Source organism: Pleuronectes platessa, chromosome 23, assembly GCF_947347685.1.
Source record: "Pleuronectes platessa chromosome 23, fPlePla1.1, whole genome shotgun sequence".
Lineage (NCBI taxonomy): Eukaryota > Metazoa > Chordata > Actinopteri > Pleuronectiformes > Pleuronectidae > Pleuronectes > Pleuronectes platessa.
In genome coordinates, this window is record NC_070648.1 from 9,071,859 (window position 1) to 9,096,292 (window position 24,434).

At 42.2% G+C, this 24,434-nt stretch overlaps 1 protein-coding gene across 1 annotated transcript in view; it reads right to left on the reverse strand.

The window, feature by feature from the left end:
- Window positions 1-24,434, reverse strand: part of pcxb (pyruvate carboxylase b) — a 268,140-nt gene that overhangs the window by 182,867 nt on the left and 60,839 nt on the right. Inside the window, exon 11 of the mRNA XM_053416586.1 lies at window positions 2,576-2,738. Coding sequence (XP_053272561.1) covers window positions 2,576-2,738 — 163 coding nt within the window. The remainder of the gene's footprint in view (window positions 1-2,575; window positions 2,739-24,434) is intronic.

Below are 24,434 nucleotides of genomic sequence, written 5' to 3' on the forward strand. Positions count from 1 at the left end.
AAGCCTTGTGTTTGTGTTTTAACAAGACGGGAGATAGAGGGAGCGGAGGAGAAAAGACAGTCCTTGAAGAGAAAAGGTCACGAGCTATTCCATGGTTACTCCTCCCTTAGAGAAGCACCATATGATGCCCTTGGTGATTTTCACAGTGAGACGTGATGCACTCTGTACGTGAGAATGCCACATGATGTTTGGAAAGAAGAAACAAAAAGCTTCTATTGTGTTTATTGAGCGATTCGAACTGTTAAACTGAAACAACTGCCCCCGGGAGATGAATTAATGGACACAAATTCAGGTGAAATAAATCCACGTGCACAATACGACTGTTCAGTTTCTCGCCCCTCGCCCAGGACCAGGAGACAGATGATTTGTTTGATTGGAAAGCCACTGGTGCACGTCGAGTTCAATCACATGCAGAGACTCCAGAATCACTGCGTTAGTCACCCGGCAGCAGAGGCAGTATTTTATACCCAGCATTCATGACAAGCTGCGAGGAGAGGGGGGGGGGGCCACATTGAGGGTCTCTGGGAATTTATAGTTTTGAAATAAATTGCAGTGACTTTGACATGCAGATAATAATATCCTAACACTGATCGGCTTCCCCTGTCTCCTCCCATGTGCTGCTGAGCTGTAGGTTTCTGACAGGATACAGAAGGAGCCTGTGCACATCACACTATACTCCTTTTTTATTTTTTATTTTTTTAGCTTCACTGCTCGAGAACTTCACGTTTATTCCCTGAAGCGGTTTCCTCCCACGTTTGGCAGAGTCTCAGCTACAAGCCAAACAAAACCCAGCCGTGGCCATTGGACCCCCAAGGCTTTTAAAAACCCACCATGCTCGCAGAGGTCAAACACACCATTACCTCGTGGCATTATCTTTAACACTTGCTTTGATTTGTTTGGATTCTGTTAAAGAGCCGTTTTATGCTCATTACACCTCTTGTTTTAGTTCTAATCAGCCATTTTTATTGATTCAAACTGCCTTTCATCACCATTTAATTATTTGTAAAGCGCTCTGTGACACTGTTTAGGCCGATAAAAAAGCTGCGAGGGAATCAGCAAAAACAAACTCATTAAAGAAAAGGAGCGGGTGGGGAGAACGGGAGAGGAAAAATAGAGCAATAAAAGAGGGGTGGACGGGTGTAGAGGGGAGGGTGAAGGGCAGAAAGGACCTGACAGCAAAAAGCGTCCAGGGAGCGGACCTCATCAGCTAGAGAGAGATCTGTGGAGACACGCATGTATGGTGTGGATATGTACAGGATGCGTCTGTGGATGGATACGCAGAGCACTCACATGGTGACCTCCGTGTCTACTCATGTGTGAGCACTGTCAAAGGAATCACTGGTCCTCTCACCGAAAAGGCACATGGACACACACACGGACACACACGTATAAACTCAATACACCCTCCTCCTGGTGGGATAACGATGGACACACATGCACACGGGGAACTCACGTCATCCCACTCACAAGATCTCATATGGCAACGTACGTTTATAATTGCAGCCCTGGAAGCCACTATATGGATCAGTGTGACAGACCTATAATTCAAGTGCTGGTTGATGTCTGCAGCTGTGACTGTGTTCACATGTGCTCGCTCGCTCGGAGCCACCATATGAAACCTGCACTCTTTAAAAGTGAGGGTCTGATGCATTCATAGACCCCAATGTCAAATGCAGTTAACATTTGGTAGAATAGACTTTACTGTGATGCCATGTTGATTTGTGTTTATGACACATGGACTTAACAGACAACCCCTACATGGTTATATTACTTCAATTGATGCACGATGTAGAATGGGCGGGTTGAGCTGTCAGTTGCATATCATGATGAAGCTTGAAGACGTTCACAATCTACATTTCAAGCCAATAATAAAAATTGACATTTAATGTGACATTTACACAGAACGTAGATTGACGCTGCGTTCACGAACCAACGGCTAAATCGCCAACAACCTGCGTGAGCTGCAAACTATACCACGTGTCTCCGTCATACATGCACGGCAGAGGAGGAGCTGGTGCAAAGATAGAGTGAAACAGAAATCACTCAACGTCAGTAGTGTGGCGGTGCTTTGAGTAGTTTCTCCCTACAGTCAGTTCTTTCAGAGGTAAACATGACAAATCTATTGAACCATCCTAACAGGAGGAACAGGAAGGAACCTACTATGCTTGTCTGTAAATTCACACACAGCTGTACCGTGAGATCCAGGAAACAAACTGCTATCATCGACTGATGACTGAAAGCTGTCAAAGATATGATCTAAGCAGCAAACGATGGAAGGTGGTGACAGTGAGCTCACAGTCCATCCTGGAAGGCTGTAGACAAGGTGGGGAATTTTAGATATCGGTGCTTACTATAGATGTCCAGCTTGATGTGTGTGTCTTTAATGTTTTAAATGATTCAAATAGAAACGTTTGTGGGCTGGTTTTGGGAGGGAGGGGCCACATGTTGGATGTAGAAACCTAAAAAAACTGCTGCTTTAAGGTATCGAGGCTCGAGTTTCCCTTCTGGTCCCTGTTGATCAAAAATAACTTCAAAACTGCTTTGAAGTGTGCAGCATTTTTAAAACGGAGCTTACCTCAATCCGGCCGGTGTCTGGCTGGAAGCCTCTGGACGGGTCCTCCGTGGTCACTCTGCACTGGATGGCGCAGCCGTTCACCCGGATCTTCTCTTGTTTGAGGCCCAGCTCTGGCAGACTGCGGCCCTCACACACACGCAGCTGGGCATGCACCAGGTCCACACTGTCAGAGAGAGAGAGGGAAATGATGAGCGGAGCAAATTGATTGAAGCCGTGAACACAATGTGAATAGCTCTTAATTTCCCTTGATGTCACCGTGGAGAAGAACTTTTGAAGCTTACATGAACAGAGGACATTTATTCAAATGTTAACATTTATATTTTCTGAGCCCATGATGCCGGAGGACTGGAGAAGTTTTCCAGCACCTCCTGTTTGGGCAAATCTGTAATATCCATCTACTAATTACACAGTAAAGTCAGAAATGAGTTCTCATCTGGCCCTTGGGGGATTAAGAAGGATATGAAACCTATAAAGTTAGTTTAAAGTTTAGGATTATTCGAAGGTTTGCTTTGGAGAATCTCAATCGACGCGTACAGTACAAACACCAACTTAAAAGCAACTGGACCAGTGTGATGTGTTAAGACCAATATTTTGTTTCACTTAAATTCTGCTTTTTTTACATGTACAGATATAGAGGTCTTTGTCCAACATATGAAACCAGCACACCTCTGCGTCTTATTGTTTTGGTATACTGAAAACCATAATCTCCATGTCAAAGTTAATAACTGGAAGATTGTAGCAATGTATAGTTTTATAAATATCATAGTTATTATTAATAACTTTTTAATGTCTACTTACATTTAAAGAGCGTATATAGTGTTGTTATCTTCTTGTATAATTCATTGTTACATTATTAAACTGACATATTCAAAACTTTTGCCATTTGTTCCATCAAATCCAAAAACAATTCAAGACCATGTAAGCCATATATTATACGGTCCGGCCCTTTCCCATTCCTTCTGTTGCTGCACTTGCATGAACAGTATATTTCTCATACATATCAAAAAATGAATTTTATCCAAGGGTTAATGTATGCATGCACATGAACACACATGTACACAGGGAGAGATAGGGAGAGAGAGATATAGATATATTATGCAAATTTTTATTCAGTAATTATTATTAGAAGGAATTTTAATCTGAGAGGGACAGAGACATTATTTTCTTCCATGTCCAGGAGTGAAATATATTTTGGGCTCATCGGTATGCATTTATTTAAATGTACAGCTCAAATGAGTCTTCCCGGGTTAAGCTTCATGACCTTGCACAGTCTAATGAACAAGCCAAAATGTATTTTGTCTTCATTCTGTTCTGGACACATTTTCAGTGAAGCAGTTGATGGACACAGCGGGTGTCGGGATAAATAATTCTTAAATGGCCGCTTCTCGGCCCCCCCGTCTGGTGCCAGACACACACACACTCAGATAACTGCTGTAGCATCTTCGCCTTGAAGAGTGAATGAAACACAGACGGCGCACACATCAACAAGCGAGCCTAGATTTTGTACGCAGTCTTGGCTTTCGTTATTTTTTAATGTCTCAATTCGCCAGTTTCCACACTCTGGTGAGACAGAAGGACAATTAAGCATCAGGCTGGTGTGAAACGCGTTGGTGGAAAAGCAGATCCACTCTTGATAACTTGGACCGACGTTAGCGTCATGTGTTTGTCACAGTTTCATAAACATGTTGGTATTTTTTCTCCCTTTAAATAATTAAAAGACAAGACAAATATGAGTCACTTTGAGTGATGCCGCCCCCCCCACAAACAGTATTAATACACAAAGCAGTTTGTGAACACTAAAGCTGAAATATGGTATAATAATTAGTCCCCGCACTTGTTCTGTCATTAGTTCACTCATTAACCCGGCCACTTCCCCATTTGCATATTCATGAGAAGTGGTACAAAAGAAAAACAGCAATTAAAAGAAAAACATCCAGATTCACAAACACCAACATGTAATGGCACATCAGTGTGTTCTACTGGCTGCATATTTACTGGGATGGAGGCAGACAAACACAATTCAGTGGCAAATGAGACAAGTGAACATGTTCCGAGTCAAGATCCAAACATTTGGCATCCGTGAGTAGACTCTTTTCATTACATATAAATCAAGTTTGGCCAAGTTTTCCTTCTCCCTCCCCTCGCACATATTTCTTCTACTCCGAAAGCATAAGGCAACGCTGATTGAATGAGGACCCTGGAGGGTTTGTGAAATTTATTGTATACTAATTTGATTCTGACAAATTAAAGAGCCTGCAGCAACATCTGTCCCTCGGTGCAGCCAGTTACAGAATAAAAGTCTCTTGTATCATTAGCAAGTTCCACAATGAGGCCCAACTACACCGGGAGAGGATGAGGGCGATGCGCCTTCAGCGGAGGGAGAGTTGAAAAATGCACTACATTAAATGGACACGCTGGTTATGGGAAAAAAAGATGTAATGACGATGATTACAGATGTTGTGCAAAACAGGCTGTGTTAGAGAACACGGGGGATTAAACAGAGACAGCGAGGAGGACGGACCTGAAACATGAGAAGCATCACCATCACCGGGAAGGAGAGTTTAATACCACGACCAAACAACGGGGGGGCGATGTCATTGGCTGCACAGCACGATCAGATCAAGTCCTGGATTAACAAACAGCTGGTTGTCAATGTCAGCCAAGTTGATAGTTCCATGCTCCCACTTACATTACCGTGTCGAACAATATTTGTTTAGCTTGGTGAATCAAAGTGGTTATTAAATCATGGAAATCATCCAAAGGACTTCATCCATGTTCACTGCCTCCAAATAACTGTTGTCTTCAGTAAATCATGACACATACCACAAGTTCTCCACCAGCTATTCTATGCTTTATGACAAATCTGTTTGTAACCTGCAACCACAAGTGAGGAGAAACAATAACCACAACCAACATGTTCACAACGTAAAGAGGATGTATTCAGGATGAAATCCACCTGTACAGAGCCTCTGATGGTCATAAATTAGATCTGATGCAACGCCAAAAAACAAACGTTTTAGTTTTAAATCTTCATTCCTCCATGTTTCAGAAGAAGTCAAATCTCTTGAGCTCCACCAGACATATGTAAAAATAGTTTTCTAGTTTTTGAAGGGTCGATAAACGTGGACACTGGTCGGGAAACATAAACTACAAGCTGTGGGAAGCAGTGACAAGGGACAGATGGATGGACAGACGATGGACATTATTTTCTTTTATATTGTCCGCAGGTGCATTGTCATGCCAATAACTGTGTTGAAATTGGAAAGTTGGTGTCTGCTCTCAACATATTATAGAAAACTTTGAAAGTAAAAAGAAAAGTCTTTTTTATAAGCATCTTGCTGAAACAGAGTCTATTATGACAAACGTAAGGGAATAAATCATAGAACCAGTAGAAAATAGACATGAATTGATATATTATTTATGCGCGATGAGTGCGTATGTCCGGGGTAAAGATAAACAAACCATATTCTCCACTATTTGTTATTATACAGCGTATAAAATATGTTATGTTGTGAAAAATTGTTCCGGTGATGCTATTTTAAGGGTATTTGTCATTTTATGGTAATTTAAAGATCTGTAAATGTGTCCACGGCACAAAATGTGACAAATATAATTCCTCACCATCAAATGGATTATGACACAGAATAACACGCATAATTGAAGAAGCAAACTCCTGCTGCTTTCTAGAGTTCTCTACTATAAATGGAGATTCATTTCATCATTTTCTCTATATATCCTTCACCTAACCCTGATTTTACATAAAGTTGTTCTCCATACTTATTCACAGACCAAATCTAAAAGTTATTGACCTCCACAAACTCGCATATGTACCGTGTCATAAACCCATCGAGCAGCGAGCACACAGAAGACCACATGCAGCAGCTTAATTAAATTTTGCCTAGAGCCTCGTGAGCCAAGAGCTTCTCCTGAGCCATAACTTTACCTGGCCCAAGGTTTGCTGTGTGTCAATTAGTTGGTGGGAGTTTTATTAAGCAGGAATTTATTAAGGAATATGCAGCCAGTAAGCACAATATCAAGTGAAATAACAAGGTCTTTAAAGTGGATTTGGAATCGGAGCCCCTCTGCGGGGCCTCCGGATTACATTAGGTAATAGTGCAGGACCTGCCCTAAGGCCCTGGTTATTAAAGCTGATATTTGTGTTTAGCAGAGCATACACCCCAAAATGAACAAGTAATCACATTACAAGGAGCCAAATGGACCAGAGAGGAGAAACAGACTCCTTTCCTCTGGTATGTTGGGGAGGAAACAGTTGTAATCTTTGTTTGATTTCCGAATGATGGAACATCTATTTATCCCGATTTCGTGTTCAATTTTGCAAGAGAGAGAAAAAAAGTCAAACAAAACATGTCCAATCTTCGCTTTCAACATTTTCATTGTCTCCCAGTAGGACGTTGTTTTCCTTCGCAGCAAGGTTCTGATGTGTCAAAGGTGTGAAGCTATTCTGTATTTCTGACAATGTTAAAGAATACATAAATCTTTTAAGATGACGGGACCAATACAGCACGTCTGTTTCACTGCCTGGCATCTCCGACTGTTTGCCTGTGGTGCCTTTGTCTTGCTAAGAGACTCTGAATAGCTGCCAGGTTTATATTTGATCTCAGGTAATATAAAGAACAAATGGAAACCCCAACAAGTGTCAAAAAAAGTTTGCCCAGTGAATCTGTTCTTTGAAATGTTGTCAGAACATCACCTCACAGCAAAATGCTTTATTTAGCATTTGGTCGTCCCATCTGAAGCAACACGTTGCTTAAGGCATCAGGTATACTTACATTTGTTCTCTGGTGAAATGACAGATCACCAGTCTGCTCACATAAATGTTGCACTGCAGAACCAGACAAAGGCCCAGATTTAAAATCCAGCAATGGACACATTCCCCTACAAGTCGCAAATCTGTGTATGGATGAAAACCTATCACCATGCATGTGCTGTTTCTTAATTACATGCATGTATTTAGATGTTGAGACAGCTAGTCACGCCCCCTGACACAGCCTTAATGTAACCAACTAACCCCTCTCCACCATATATCACAGCTTAAGGCTCTCAATTCTCTTGTGGCACCTCAAACAAAACAAAATGTTATTCTTAAACTGGACTAGTGTTGTCAAGAAATCACATTCAACAGTAAAGCTCCACTTCAGGACTCCACATCAGCTCACATGGTCTCGGGCAGAAGTCTAAACTCCAGTTGAACTTCTAGGTCTCCTCATCTGCGTGAGGAGAACCCTTTCATCTGAAGTCCGGCTCAATGCTGCGAACACATTGTTTATCCTCTCATGCAAATGGTTGATCCGAGCCACGGCAGATCCTAGCACACTCAAATCGACAGAGCATTTTGTTGCAGCACATTATGACATCAGCACTAACTGGGTCGACTTTAACATCTCATTATGCACGTCATGTTAGATAATCTGGGATATTACCATCAAAAAGACAAGGAGGCCTGTTCTATTTTTAAAGCCACCCAGCAACTGTAAATGTGAGCGAGCATGGAAATGTATTACATCTCATTACAGATGTGTATTTACCTTATTGCTAAAAATGTGGCACATCTTTAAAGCACTGCGGGTCACTACAGCACCTACTTGAATACACCAAGAGCTCGACAATGAACTTTATGTGACAATTACCACTGGTTTAAATTCAGTTTATCCAGTATATGGATACTGCTCGCCCATTTTGTCCAAATAATAAATCCTTCGGTGTAATTAGCTGACGGGCATGAACCTGCAGTCCGTCTCCAAACCACTGAAGGACAAATATGAATTTCAAAGCCAAAATTTACATTCCCCTTTTAAAGGAGGATCGCCCCGGACTTACTACAGGTCATCTCCAGAGTCAAGAGTGTGATATAGTTTCATTAAAATGTAATTATATTAAAATGAGTTATCTTGTCCGTCCAGAGTTATGCACGGGGGGTTAGGTAGTCAGGGTGGAGGAGATCACAGTGGAGGATGTATAATGTGCCGACCTATGACAGAGGAATGAGAACCTGCACGCAAATGTAGTCTTTTTTCCATTAAATCTCAAATTTGTTCATAAAAATGTGTGTATGAAATAGATTTATGCATACACAGATACCTGGGAAAGCACTTGTGGTATTGTTCACACATGTGCGCACACATTTGCATGACTCGCTCTCGCTGGACACTCTCCTGCATTATCTCGGTACAAGGAAAGTACATTAGACTTGCACTCACTAGAAGGACACGGTGACACACAACATGGCACACAAAGTTTGTCACATGTGCATGCACCGCACACGCACACGCACACACACGAAGGCTGAGTACTAATTGCATATCATTTTCACTCATTTCACTCAGCTCGTTAGCAAGGGAGAAGAGGGTGGCTGTACGCCCAGAAATGAAAGGGGGAGCGGAAGAGAAAGAAAGAAGAAGCTTAGCGAGCAGAGGAAGGCAGCTTGTTGTGGCCATAGGAGATGAAGAGATAGACAATGAAATATGACAAACAGGCAGGGAGGTAAAGATAATATTCTCCTGCAGCCTCGAGACTCACAGGGATAGGGCGAGAGCGATACTTCTCCGATTCAAGGCGAGGGAGGGAACAATTTAATGAAGGGAGGGAGTGGGAGTATGGAAGAGGATAAAACGCTGGAGAAAGCAAATGGGGCAAGTGGGAGTGTGAAGGGGACTGGATTTGGCCGCTCTCAAAAGGACAGAGGGAATGAAGTCAGAGGCGATGAGAGGAAGCGAAGGTGGAGACGCAGCGGGACAGAGGAGTTGGGATGCGAGTGGGAAGAAGGAATGGAGGGATAAGACGGATAAATGGGAGTGTGGGATGAGAGGGAGGGCCACGTCCAATTGAGGAGGGAGCGAGGGAAAAGAAATGGCTCCGGGTATGGACGGAAGATGGTAAATTGGCGGAGGACATAATAATGAAGGTTAGAATGGAGATCAGGTGGGATTACAGAAAGCAGGTTACGCTTTAAGAAAATTGCGTCATGCAGCACACAAAATGAGAGTAGAAGACAAATGTAAAGGAAAAATTCAATTTAGATTTCCACTTATTTGGCTAAATCAAACTGGAAGGGTGCTGTGAGGGCCAGGTCACATATACAGGAATGCAACGTTCATTAAAGTTGAACTCCATGCAAAGCCACGCCTCATCTCTTGCTCTGATTGGAGTGAACTGGGAGCCAAACGTTCACCAGGGACACATTCGCATATTTGTGACCGTGCCCAGTGGGACTACCACCCCCGGTGCTAATGCCCTATCTCACCATGCCAAAGCAGTTTCCTATCAATTATTATGAGGCCGCCCACGATTTGTCTGGCCAGTTTCATACTAAACCAAAAGAAATGGACACTTCTCATAATAATAGAGATCTCTTTTGCTTATTAATGAGTTTTGTGACGCTTTTCACCACACAGACGGTCAAACCTCATCGTTTCAGCTGCAGTTGTGTGTGCCTACCCACAAGTGACACAGGAAGTTCTCTCTCTCTCTTTAGTCTGTATACCCGTCACTCGCAATCTGTTTAGAGCGTGCATCGTCCCCAGCCACTGCCATGATTAATTTAATTATGTGGGAAACGATGCAAAGAAAGTGGAAAAAATAATCATGGACCTCCCTATTAAATTTGGATGTTGAGCATGTGTGCGCTCTCTGAGCAATGTGAGCACCATTCTAATATCACCTGCTTTCAGTAACTCTCAGTCTGATCAAGTTTCCCCTCTCTTAAGATGCTCATCCACTGCCTTCACATTTAACTGATAAGTAGGAGAATCTGGTCATCTAATCCTCAATAAAAAAAAGCAAGTAAGTGTATAATCAAAAAGTTTATGAAACTAAATAGGGCAGACAAAAAAGAAGTTGAAGACAGTGAAGAAGTGGAAGGGAGGAATGGAGATGTTGAAAAAATGGTGGAGGGAGGGAGGGAGGAAGGAGGAGAAGAAGTTGGCTGGCTGGCAGGAGGAAACAGAGATGCCACTGCAGGAAATGATGGAAAGTGTGAGCAAGAGCTGAAGAGAAGAATAGACACTGTGTTATGAGCGGATATAAATCCTACTTCCCTCTATCGCTCATTCTTGCCCTGGTCCTTTTCTTATAAACTGTACCACTTTGAACCGCTTCCCTTTCCACCCTTCTCCGGTTGTGCTCTCCTCTTTTCATATCTCCGCTCCTTCCTCCTGTCTCTCCTCTCATCCCTCTATCTTCCATTGACTCCCGCTCGCCCCTCCCCACCTCCCACATGAGACACTGAAATGCAAAACATCTACTTCTTTTGAAGTGAACGCTTCATTTCCAAACTTCATTAGTGAACGGGGTGCGTACTGTATCAGGGTGTTTGTGTGTCTGTGCGTTTACTTCTCAGCATTATGGCTGCGTCGGTGTTCACACAAACTGTGTCTCCGGCAAATACATAAATACATTTTTCACGATGGCTCCGGGGCAGGTGGTAAAGAGCAAAGCAGAAATGTATTTCTCATTTCGGTAAAAACTAATGCAGACTCTTGTCTAGCAAATGTGTGTACACACACACACACACACACACACACACACACACACACACACACACACACACACACACACACACACACACACACACACACACACACACACACACACACACACACACACACACACACACACACACACACACACACACACACACACATCTCAATAAATAAGTGGAAATAAAGCCAATGTGTTTCCAAGTCGGGCCTGCAGGAATAGAGACGTAGAAAAACAGAGTAGCAGAGAGAAAAGGCAGCAGGAAGGATGGATGAAAACAAAGACAACAGTACAAATCGAGGGGGAGAAATGAAAATGAAAGACCTGGAAGAAAAGGTTTTCAATAGAGAGAAAGAAAGGGACCAGCAGAGATGGAGAAAAAGTGCAAAGGACTGATGGAAAGAACAGTAAAGACGGACTAAATGAAGCGAGAGAGGGAATGAAAGACAAACAAACGAAGATAAAGCGAAAGACAGTGAGGAGGCATGAAGCCGCCCGTCTTGTTTTGTATGAATTTCATTAGATGGTTTTAGACGGCAAACAGAGGAAAAAGACGAGGGAGCCTGCAGAGAGGGGAGGTGAGAAATGGAGAGACGGACAAGAGGGGAAGAGTTGTCTGCGTGGTGGAAATAAGAAATTTGAATCATTGTGGCATGAGGATGGCATTTTGACATCAATTTAGCTGGCAGCCAAAAAACCGTGCCGCCTGTTTGATGCGCAAATGCAAACAGGAGATGGTTGGAGACAGAGGGAGAGGGAGAGAGGGAGAGATGGAGAGAGGGGGAAATATTAATCACTGTTAATCAATGTGAGAAGAAAAACATCAGAGTGAGGAGGAGAAGATGACAGAATGGGATAATTGTTTTTCCCAATTTGCCATGGAAATGGGGGAGAGTTTTGAAAATGTGTAAATGATAGTGTGAAGTAAACAGAGATGAAAAGGATGAAAAGAGGAGGGAAAGAGTTGGAGGTGATAAGAGGAAATGGGCAAGGATACGGTGGGAGTGTGGATGGGGTGGAAAACGCACACATACAAACACACACACACTCCCAGACCACGTCGACACAAAAAAAGGGAGGATATTTGATTAGATACCCTTCCCTTTTCAGCTCGCTTTCTCCTCTATTTTCTCAGGGCTCACTATCAGCCTATTAATAATTCCTGCTTCCCTTGTTATGAAGCAGATGGAAGTGTGAGGAGTGGAATACAAAATAACCCTGGCTTCCAGAAGGCGGCGAGGAGCGAGATGACAGAGGCCGAAAGGAGGGAGACAGTGCATGCAGATAAGAAGAGGAGGAGGAGGAGGAGGACAGAAGTGGAGAGAGGGAGAGTTTAAAAACAGAGAGGGAAACAAAAACACTGTGCAAATGCATAGAATCTCCAATGAAAATGATGTCAGTGCAGAATGAATGCAGGAATTCTTCACATTCCTATAAGAGCATTGTGTTAATAGACGGATTTAGAAATATCTAATTAGCGCTTATTTATCGTCTTTATAGCATCAGCAACATATTTGGCAAACAAATATGTAACACATGCATGTAAACAATCAGTGAGTCATTGTCAGATCAGCTGCGACAGATTATCATAAACTCAGAGTGCTAAGAGCTTTGACAACTCCCATCATCGTTCAGACTGAATGTTACACAACACATCTGTAGTCGTATGGTGCCAAGCAGCCAACAGGCGGAGACGGAAACATCTATAGAGCAAAGGCTTGGGGGAAATGTGGTCGTTTTTTTTTGTTTTTTATACATTTGCAAATAAAGAAACAAAGTCTGTCAATCATTGCAAAATTATATATATACCAACGCTAACTTGTTATCCAGAAATTAATTGAATGCTAGTTACACACTTGATTTGACAACCATGTGTTGATAATACATTTGATAACGCACATTATTGTTGAGCTGTGTGCGTCGCTCACACTCACACACACACATACACACAGTGACAATGGACTCATCTGTCCAGCTGTCACAGTCAACTGGCGCACCATGGGAAAACTTGTCGTGTTGCTGGTCTTGCAGAACTCTGTGGGACTGGTAGTTTCTGCTTTAGCTGTGCACACTCTTCTCATAACACAACACATAATGCAAACGAGAGTGTGCTGCCTGCATGTTCACCGTACATCACAATTACCAATCTCCATCTGTCTGCCCCCCTGCACCAGGCTGCTGCACTCAAAGGATCAGACTCTGTGGGAAACACTGCATTTAAAGGCTTTGCACACCAAATCCCCATTTTTCTTAAAATCCGTCATCCAATAAAAATAGTAATGAACAGAAACCTTCCACAACTTCACAGTAGGAGAGGTTTTATTCCAGTGAGGATGATTACGTGGTCGCCTCACTTATTGAAAAAAGAAAAGGAAAACATTTGGTCCTTCCGATCCTGAGAACCGGTCACGAACAAGGAGAATCACTATTTTTGAAGGTGAGACAATTTCAGAAGACAAATACGGACTTGATTTGCAAAAAAATTTACTGTATTTAGAGTTTATTAAACTTAAATGAACACTTAATAACATTAGTTAGGAGCCTGCTATTCGACTCAACATGATTTAACATCCGATCAAACCTCTATCTCAGACCCTAATTACACTTGTCATTTCAATTCCCTCGACTTGAAACCAAATGAGTTTTAATACAATTTAATCTACACTTTATTTGTTTCTATTAGAGAGTTCAGTTCAGTGGTGGAGATGCAACTCGAGCTGTGTTTGAACTTCAAAAAAACACCTGATGGAAAAGAATGTGTGCACTTCAAGCACAACCATCAACATTAACTCAAACCAGCATAGAATATTAATTGCATTTATTGACTGCATGTGACAATAAAGTTTTAACATCACCATGGCCTCTCACTCACACTCTCACTCACACTATTGACTCATCTGTACAGATAAATGCACTGCAGCCCCACATATCCTCCATTGGCTGAACTGATCAGGGGTCAGATAATCGTAAAACAGTTATAATGGCTGGAGTCATTTTCTCCTGTGGCTTTCATGAGACAGGGCGAACAATGGCTAATTGTGAGGCAATTTCCAGATGCCAATATCACAGGGAGCAGACATTGTGGAGGCCATTTCCACAGATTGCTTGCTGACGCAGTTAAACTTGGGAGTTGTAAAGAATGTACATCTGTCCGGAGAGATGGAATTCAATCACATCTTTTCGATATCCTACTAGATTGCGTCCAGCTCCCACCTCCATCTGGAATTCCTCTTAGATGCATTCTCACAAAGCTTCTATTTTACCTGAGATTAATCCAAGCTGATGCATGAAGTGGTTGAGTTTAAAGAGGGTCACCAATGTCACAGCGGGTGTTTAAATATCACCGGCAGAGCTAAGACCTTTAACGGATCAACCTCTGGGCAGCAGCAGACTTATATCCCATGTGAGTGATCCTTCATTTATATTTGACTCCTCTATCCGCTGTTAACTTTGTAGTACTCCATGTTTTAAGGCCTACTTGGAAACCAGTGGAGGTGAGCGCTCTCCAATATGAGGTCTGGACTGATGTGTATATAATTTATGTGCTGTGGGAGGTTTTGAAGACACCATGCTGGTTGAGAAAACATAAGATATTGACATGATGTCCGTCTGGACAGCTCCATATTGATTCAGCTGTGTTCATGGCTCATAGCCTGGTTTGAAGTCTAACTGGGCCACAAACCAGTGAAACCTTAACTGTAATACTTCAAATTAGAGAAATATATATCCTCACTTACCCTTTGTGATACATACTTAAATGTCCTAATATCATGCCGTGAAGAGACATGAAAACCTGAGCTCACGCTGCAGTGAGAGCAAACAGTTCCAATTACAGGTGATGCTCTGAATTGGGCCAAAAACAGTCAGAAGGTTCAAAAATAAACCTGGAGAGTTCCCAGATGAATCCTGAATAACTACTTATGCTAAACAACATAAATGTATATATCTATATAAACTGTGTATTCCACTCTTATCTGTGTATTCCAGGTACTGTATCCGAACCCACCATAACAGCATTCATATGTTATTCTTGTGACCATGGAAAATATTATCTAACGTCATACCTGGATAAAAAAATGGTTTTCCTTTCTACCCCCTCAGTGACCGTTATTAACCCAGTTCACTACTGTTGAATAACGGCTTCCAACTTTATTTAGTCATTTATTTATTTGCAATATTCTAACTGAAAGAAAACAGGGTCATATTTATTGAGGGATTTCTCTGCCTCTGCAAAGAGTAATAAATACTAAAATGTTGGGATTTGTTTGATTACCATAAACACTGAGGATTATTTTTGACTAAGCAAATTACTTTATGGGCAACATTAAATGTGGAAACCACAATGTTTTTAACTGTTAAACATCCTTATTTATGTATCAGATAAACATTTTGGAAATAGCCTCCTCCAATCATTCAGAAGTCCATTTAAAACCCACCAATTACTAACTGGCCCCTAGAACACAGTCACACTACCGCCCAGTCGGTCGGTTGAGATTTTCATTTGAGGGGGACACAGTTATGTGAAGCTAAAGGTCTATACACAACAACTCGACAATACAGGCAAATGCGCAGCAGCAGACACAAACCCAAAAATGGAAAAAGCCAATACAGGCCTGATAAAATGCAATCCAAGTTCTCTCACTTGGAAAATTGCAGAGAGGAAGGCACAAATAGAGAGAGATAGAGAGAGGAAAGACAGATATATAAGCCCCCCCACACACACACACACACAAACAACCATGGCTATGTGCATCAACACACTAAGTGCACATATAGTTAAATATGTATCCGCTACCACACTGCACATTTGGCACACCCACAGGAAAGATATCCAACAAGGAGCACGAACAAAACATGCACACACACGACATGGCCATAACAAAACAAAAAACACACAAATACACACAGATACATGCGCACGTAATGACACAAGCCTATGAGTCACAGACCGGCCCAGATAATGTGGAAAATATGAGCTTTGGCAGAATAAAATGGTGACAACAATGAGGAGCGAGTGCAGCTGGGAGAGAAATAAATTGTGTGCAATAAATACAACATGAAAGGGGGAAACAATGGGAGCAGTGAAGAGGGAGGATGGAAAACTGAAGGAAGCACACGTACAAATTAATATTGAAGAGAACGACGAGAAGAAGAAAACAAACAAACAGATTGACTATAAGATAACACGGTGCGGTTCAGCCATGCTACAGAAAAACGAAAGAGAATTTAGCTCAGTACATGCACACAGTATTTGTATGCCAATGCTGCTGCTCTGGCAAATTAAAGTAAATACACTGGAGTAAAGCGGGAAAGACAGAAGGAGAATACAGAAGAGGGGCCATGGAAGAGTGTAGGAGGGGGGGGGAGATAAAGAGAGGTAAGAAGAGGGTTGGTTCAAGGTGAGGAAAAATACTGATGACATGCTGGGTAGAACAGAAACTCAAATTGAACCTCTTTTTTTTTTTAGTAAGAGACAAAGCATTCTCTTATGACCCAGGGTGGGAAAGGAGCCCAGCTATGCACTCGTTTGTTTTCAAGTCTATTTACGGGAAATTGTGCAAAAGTACAGATTCTGTGATATAGCAGTGTGAATGGCCATTCATCTGAAATGGGAGAAAATACAGAATTTGGGAGTTTCTGTGATTGTTCTCATCTGAGAGTGTCGTGGAAGTATCAGGCTGGTGTTATCATGCATCTCTTTACTGTAAAAAGTATATTACTTTACAAGTACACTACTGTGATCTTGCTTACTAACACAACAACTTACCAATACGCGAACAGGGGTGAAAACATAACCTTCTTGACAGAGGTAATAAAATCTTTTTGCAGCCGGTTGTTGTGGATGTGATGAACTCATTAACTACACTGCCATGTTCATTTCATATGGGGATCAATAAGTAATTGTTAGAGGGGGGGTTTGTGGGATTTGTTGAGGATTAAAAAATACTACTCTTCTCATTATAAAGAGGGCATCATGACCTCCAGGGCCCAAAGCTTATGGATCTGTAATGTATCTACAGAGGAATCAACATATGCTTCATAAAAACATGCTTATACCCAGTGATCCATTAAGGGACCTGTGAAAATGATTACTTCATGTCGACAAACATGATTAATTTACATGTGTGTGAGAGTACACAAGAGGGGGCTCATCAAACTGCAAGAGCACACTCATGCTCAACCTCCACCCTGACTGTTGGAGTGTTATTTACTGGTTTGGATCAATGAACCATGCAACATAACTGTGTGCAGCTGGGATGGAGTCCTTGGGTCTCCGTTTGCACAAACCAAGCCTCAGCAGGGAACCCGTCTAATTAAACCCAATGCACTGAGCAGACTGTAAATGCATCTTTGATGTATGTGTTCTTGTGTTGGCATGCGAGGGAACTCTCTCTCGACACAGGCAGGGAGACGGGGAGGCACTCGAGACAATTTATGTTCAAGGCTTACGAAATGAAATGATCTCCTCTACAGGCTCCTCAGCGTGACGCGCCGATAGGTAGACCCGCTGCGTGCACGACAGCCCAGCAAAACGGCAGCGCTTCCTTCTTCGTCTGGCTGGGATGGATTTCATCTGTCATTTCACCGCATTATATTCCACTCACAGCTCTGTCTGACTAACTGGTGAATCATTTGAATGTGAGCAGTGGCGCCTGGCAGCCACTCTGCTAGTTGGTGTTAAGGATAGACATCCTAACAATATTGACAAACATGACCTGCGACAGGTCGGCTCCGACAGACAGCCGACCCGGCCCCCTTTCAACAGGCTTCAGTGGGTCGCAGGTACAATATGTCATGCAGAGTGAATTGGTGCTTTACAAATCCCTTTAGGTTCATGGCGGCACGGTCAAATCAGATCTGAAGTCTTCATCTAGATCCAGGCAGATTGAGCACCCCCTGATTGGTGGCACACTTTGAAAGCCATGGAAAAAAGCCCGAGTCACTTCCTCCGCTTCCAGCTCGGGAGAAGACTCATGTCCCTTCCCTCTGCTGCCATCCCCAAATGCACATCTGTCCCAGGGCCTTACCCAGGATCCACCTCTGTTTGATGCTAAATTCTCTGGTTTTCATCAAGTCTTTGATACGACTTGACTCAGAAGCCCCGAGCCTGCAGAAGAGGCTTGGGAGGAATCCAAAGGGGATTACTGGACGGAACGTATGGAAATTACAGTTTAATTTATCATTTAGGTCATGGTAATTCATGCAAATTAGGATTTCATTAATTCCAGCCTTGGGTTTCAATGGTGTTGCTCATGTAGGGGAGTGCAGTCTTGTCAGGATTCACACGGGAAGAGGATAGTGCGGCGGCACAGGGAAGCTACAGGAATTCATATAAAATCTCAACAGGAAAGGTCAACGCTACAGAAACACCTATATCAATATAACAGCCACCGCCCTGAAGGAAGACTAAACCAAAGCACACAGGACTGTCAGCTGATGTGTTGGAGCTGATGGTCATGATACTCGTTGTTCTGCTCCACTGTGGCAGGAGTAGTCACCGCTGAATCTGAAGTGATCCACTAATATTTTTTTTATCTTACTGAGCAAACTGAAATAAGAAACTAGAATAGCACCCGGAGCATATACCTCCTTCAAAGCCCAACAGTTCCCACGTTGCACCTCATGTCACACATTCATAGATATCAGTTCCCTGAACATGCCGGATTAATTAATTATTTCCTAAAGGAACTGTGATAATGTCAAAACATTTGATAAAGACTTTCATGGATCCACCCTCCGATCCGGATTTGAACCAAAATTGAACGTCTGGAAATCTGTTCAATTATTTTTGTGTAGCTTGAATACAAACACGAAAAACAACCAACCAACAAACGGAAACTGGGATGAAACATAACAAGCCATGAGACTTAACTTATTTATGCACAGGAAGTTGAATATAGTTTTGACAACTGATCCTTAAAGCTAACTTGGCACAAGTACAATACCTCTAACATGCAGGGGCATTTAGTATTTTACCTCATTCAGATAAATATTAGTGACAGTCTGTGGTTACACGCCTAAAAGTACTCTCCTTGTTGTTGTCAGATCCGAACAGTTATTTCCTCTCATAAATGGGGAGTAATTGTCTTTATCTTAACGCACTGTAATAAGTACAGCACAGAACGTGTCTAACACGACACACTGAAATGCTTTAGACCTTAAAAAGTCAAGTTTGTCCATGAAAAACATTTCATACAACCAAAAACTATGGCGGATCTGATTATAATCATGATCAGCATCTTTCCAATATCATAAATCGCCTCATCACACACACACACACACGAGATTCTCCCCTGATGTCAGCACAAAGGCACGCGCTCAGACACACAGTTGCATCCCTTATTCTTATTCATCTGCTTACTTCTCAATCACTCACTGTATGCTTCACTGCACAATTATAATCACCTTAAAATTATTTTATGACGTGCTCACAAAACCAAACAAAACCCCTCAGAGAGCACACACACAACCGTTGTGGCGTTACGGCTCAGGAGGTGGAGCAGTCACCTAGTAATTGAAAGGTCCCTGTCCAAGTGTCCTTGAGCAAGACACTGAACCTCTAACTGCTCGTAATGCCTTTGAATTCACGCATGAGTTAGACCTGCACTGCAAAGTGCTCTGAAAGCTTGATGGACACAAAAGCGTGATTTAAGTGTAGAGTGAAGGCTGTAACTTTAACACCAACGTCAATGCATTAAGTGATATAGAGGCAGATTCAGGTAATATCATGTCATACAAAATATTTACTCAAACACTCAATACTGATTATAAACATTATCCAGCTCATTACCGAGCACCCAGGCATGTCATCGATGCGGTATCTCAGCGGTATACAGGACTGTCTCAGAAAATTAGAATATTGTGATAAAGTTCTTTATTTTCTGTAATGCAATTAAAAAAACAAAAATGTCATGCATTCTGGATTCATTACAAATCAACTGAAATATTGCAAGCCTTTTATTCTTTTAATATTGCTGATTATGGCTTACAGCTTAAGAAAACTCAAATATCCTATCTCTAAATATTAGAATATCATGAAAAAGTATACTAGTAGGGTATTCAACTAATCACTTGAATCGTCTAATTAACTCGAAACACCTGCAAGGGTTTCCTGAGCCTTGAAAAACACTCAGCTTGGTTCAGTAAACTAAATCACAAGTATGGGGAAGACTGCTGATCTGACTGCTGTCCAGAGGACCATCATTGACACCCTCCATCAGGAGGGTAAGACACAAAAAGAAATTTCTCAAAGAGCAAGCTGTTCACAGAGTGCAGTTTCAAAGCACATCCACAAAAAGTCTGTTGGAAGGGGGAAATGTGGCAGGAAACGCTGCACAACCAAGAGAGATGACCGCAGCCTTAACAGCATTGTGAAGAAGGGTCGCTTCCAGAATTTGGGGGAGCTTCAAAGACAGTGGACTGAAGCTGGAGTCCAGGTATCAAAAGCCACTGTTCACAGACGTGTCCGGGAAATGGGCTACAATAGCCGTATTCCCATGGTCAAGCCACTTCTGAACTCAAGACAACGGAAGAAGCGTCTGACTTGGGCTATGGAAAAGAAGCACTGGACAGTTGCAGAGTGGTCCAAAGTCCTCTTTTCTGACGAAAGCAAGTGTATTTCATTTGGAAGTCAAGGCGCCAGAGTCTGGAGAAAGGCTGGAGAGGAGCAAAATCCAAGTTGCTTGAAATCCAGTGTGAAGTTCCCACAGTCAGTGATGGTTTGGGGAGCCATGTCAGCTGCTGGTGTTGGTCCACTGTGTTTCATCAAGTCCAGAGTAAATGCAGCTGTGTACCAAGAGATTTTAGAGCACTACATGCTTCCGTCTGCTGAAAAGCTCTATGGAGATGAGGATTTCATTTTCCAGCATGATCTGGCACCTGCCCACAGTGCCAAAACCACCAGTAACTGGTGTACTGACCATGGCATTACTGTCCTCGATTGGCCTGCCAATTCCCCTGACCTGAACCCCATAGAGAATTTGTGGGGTATTATGAAGAAGAAGCTGAAAGACACCAGACCCAACAATGCAAATGAGCTAAAGGCCGCTGTTGAAGCATCCTGGGCATCAATAAACCCTAAGCAATGCCACAGGCTGATTGCCTCCATGCCACGCCGCATTGATGCAGTAATCCGTGCAAAAGGATTCCCAACCAAGTACTGAGTGCATTAATGGACATTTTCAAATGTTTGATTTTGTTTTTGCTGTTATAAATCTTTTTTTTACTTGGTCTGAGGAAATATTCAAATTTTTTGAGATAGGATTTTTGAGTTTTCTTAAGCTGTAAGCCATAATCAGCAATATTAAAAGAATAAAAAGGCTTGCAATATTTCAGTTGATTTGTAATGAATCCAGAATGCATGACATTTTTTTTTTTTTTTTTTTTTTTTTTAAAATTGCATTACAGAAAATAAAGAACTTTATCACAATATTCTAATTTTCTGAGACAGTCCTGTATGCTTGTCAGAGGTTATTTAATGGACACAGACACACTCACAGGCTGTGTGTGGCCAGAGGAAGAAGCTGTGGATTGTTTACTGCACTGTGTTTCCTTGTGGTGTTGAGAAAAGGGAGAACTGCACAGAAGCATAAACAGAAGAGGAAAAAGGAGAAGTAAGAGGAGGATGAAGCAAACGAGGGAGAGAAGGGAAAGATATAACAGAAGACACGAGCTAAAGGAATAAAACATAACCAAGGGATGGGGACCAAACTTTGCTGCTTTTATGACACCAACCGAATTGCTTTGATGCAGTTTAGTATCAAAAAGTGCAGTGTCATTTCTCTATGGAGCCAACCTGGTTAGCCTCAGTGAACCATGTTTGCATGCGGCCTGCTCGCATCAACGTCTAATAAAGCTGCTGAGTGGCTGCCTAACGTCACTGGAACTACTTCCCCCCCATTATGTTACCAGACAACTTCAAGTTATAGTGAATAGCTTTGTTTTTTCATGTTGTAAAACTGCTTTCAGTAGATTCAATAATATTTTTCAGGGAGATGAAGAATAAAAACAAATATTTATTTTATGTTTTTTATTGTAGAATGGATTTTATGAACTTGAAGTAAGGTAAAACTAAAAGTTATGGATCATCCACTTATCATTATTAAAGTCAAGGTATCGTATAAGTACCAGTATAAAAATAGTTTGCATGATATTCGGCCATACTGAGCAGGAGAGAGGGGGAGGGATGAAAGAAGGAAGAAAATTAGCATTGGCCAATCATGTTACTAGTTTTAGTCCCTTAATTATTAATAAGAAAAATGATCCCGAGTTCATCTTTTTATATCTTTTTATAAATGTGCGTGCAAAGACATGTGAAAAGGGAAAACTGGAGAGGGAGGATAATTGCTGATGTGGCAGCAACTCCCACGTTCAGAGAGGAAATCAAAGCCAAGAGCAAAGAGCAGGAGATACCGGCTGCTACATCCACCGTTCAACGAGGAGCAAATAAAGGAGGTGAAAAGAAATAGAAAGACAGAGAACGAGTGAATGACAGAAAGCGTGTTGATGAAAGGAGGGAAGGAAATCACAAGACAAGCAGAGAGACCTGACAAAAGAGCCTCAATGAAAAAATGGAGGAACGAGAAAAGGTATTACAATGCATCGCAGTAAGTGGTTTCACGGCAAACTGTATTAATGTGAGCGTTCTCTATAGAGCTCAACATATCTTACAAACACAGGCCTGAACCTTTGGTCCGACATGATGCTTCACTTTATTTCTGCAGCCGCTCTGGGTCGAACGACTCGCTTTTTCTAATTCATCTCATGTCCGTCCTCCGCTCTCCATTGCCACCTCTCGTTTGTCAGAGCCTCTTTCGATTAATGCGAGGCTTTGTTCCTTCCCGTCCTCCTAACTCCCGCTCCCTCTCTGTCACTCTTTTTCAACCTGATGAAGATGGAGGGTGCTCATTTAAGACTAATTAGCTAGCCTAAACAGACAAATAGCCAGGTCTAGCACACACACACACACACTCTCTCTCTCTCTCTCGGACACACATCGAAATATTCCCTCACACACACGACAATTTTCTCTTTGTCTGAAAAACTGTTCAAAATAAAAAGCAATATAAGCGACTGAGCCGCCTTGTTTTTTGTTGTTTTTTTAAAGATGCGCAATCGTTTTTGCAGCGATTCTAAAAGCGCCGCGCTTTATTGGCAGCTTCTTCATCTGCTCATCTGGCTGCTACGTTTACAGCTACACATAATGAAGGCATCTGTCTAAGAGCACTGCCAGCCTCCCTCTCCGTCTCACGAATGCTCTTCAGAACACCAATATTACACGGCCGCCTATTCACCCGCCCTCGTTCCAAGGACATAATGATGGCTTCTTTTTTTTCTTCTCCTAACCGGCAAAAAAGCGCAGTATTAAATATAAAGTTAATAACGAGCTGAGACTTTATTACACTGAACACAGCAGTAGACTCGGGGGTGCTTGTGTTTGTCGTTTCTGAAACCACTGATAATGACTTTTTTTTATTATTATAAACTAGAATTAGACATTTGTCATTGCGGTGACTACATGACACGTTGACTATGATGGATATTATGGAGTTTATTTAACAACATTACCATTTAGGCAATCAATGCTACGCTGCTAAAGTGATCAATACTGGCTGTCTGAAGCCCTTAACCTGAAACGATTCAAATGAGACACTTAATCACGTTTAACATTCTGCATGCATGGACGGGTTTGTTATTATCTGCACTTCGATGGGACGGTGGTGCACGTCGCAGCCGAGTGTGTCATCAGTCTGTCAATACACTGTATCTGCACACGCATTTTGGTTTTTAAAAATGAGCATCGATCAGTCACTGTCATGCCGCGGCCCTGTGTGATGGATCTGATGCAGTTTGTTTAATGACCTTTGAGATTTGGTTTTCAATATTGCACTGATTGTCCACAGGAACATGTTATTTATTTCCCGCCGCGCAGTGAAGACGAGAATCAGCCATATATTTCTTTTTCCTGTCGTGAAACAATCAAACTGGCAGGAAAACCTTGAAATAAAGACGCCGCACAAAATACTGTGGCTCCCGTCCAAACTTTTACAGCCCGTCCTTAAAAACCCTTGTCAGTCAAACTCTGCTGCAGGTATCCGATACTGTGCATGTTAGTAAATCATGTCATGTTGCTGTCATTTGAAATATAATACACCAGCGCCCGCAACTTATTATAGCTCTGAATCTGCCTGACATCCTATATCAGTGTGAAAGCTGGCAGACACTGTACCCTGCACTCAATGCATTATGGGTGGGTTATATTAAAGGTACAGCGGGCTCTCTTGCCATAGGTTAGAGACTCCGATGTTAAAATCCTATAATTGTAGGGGCCCGGCCAGTAATATGTGACACAGCTTCAGCTTTG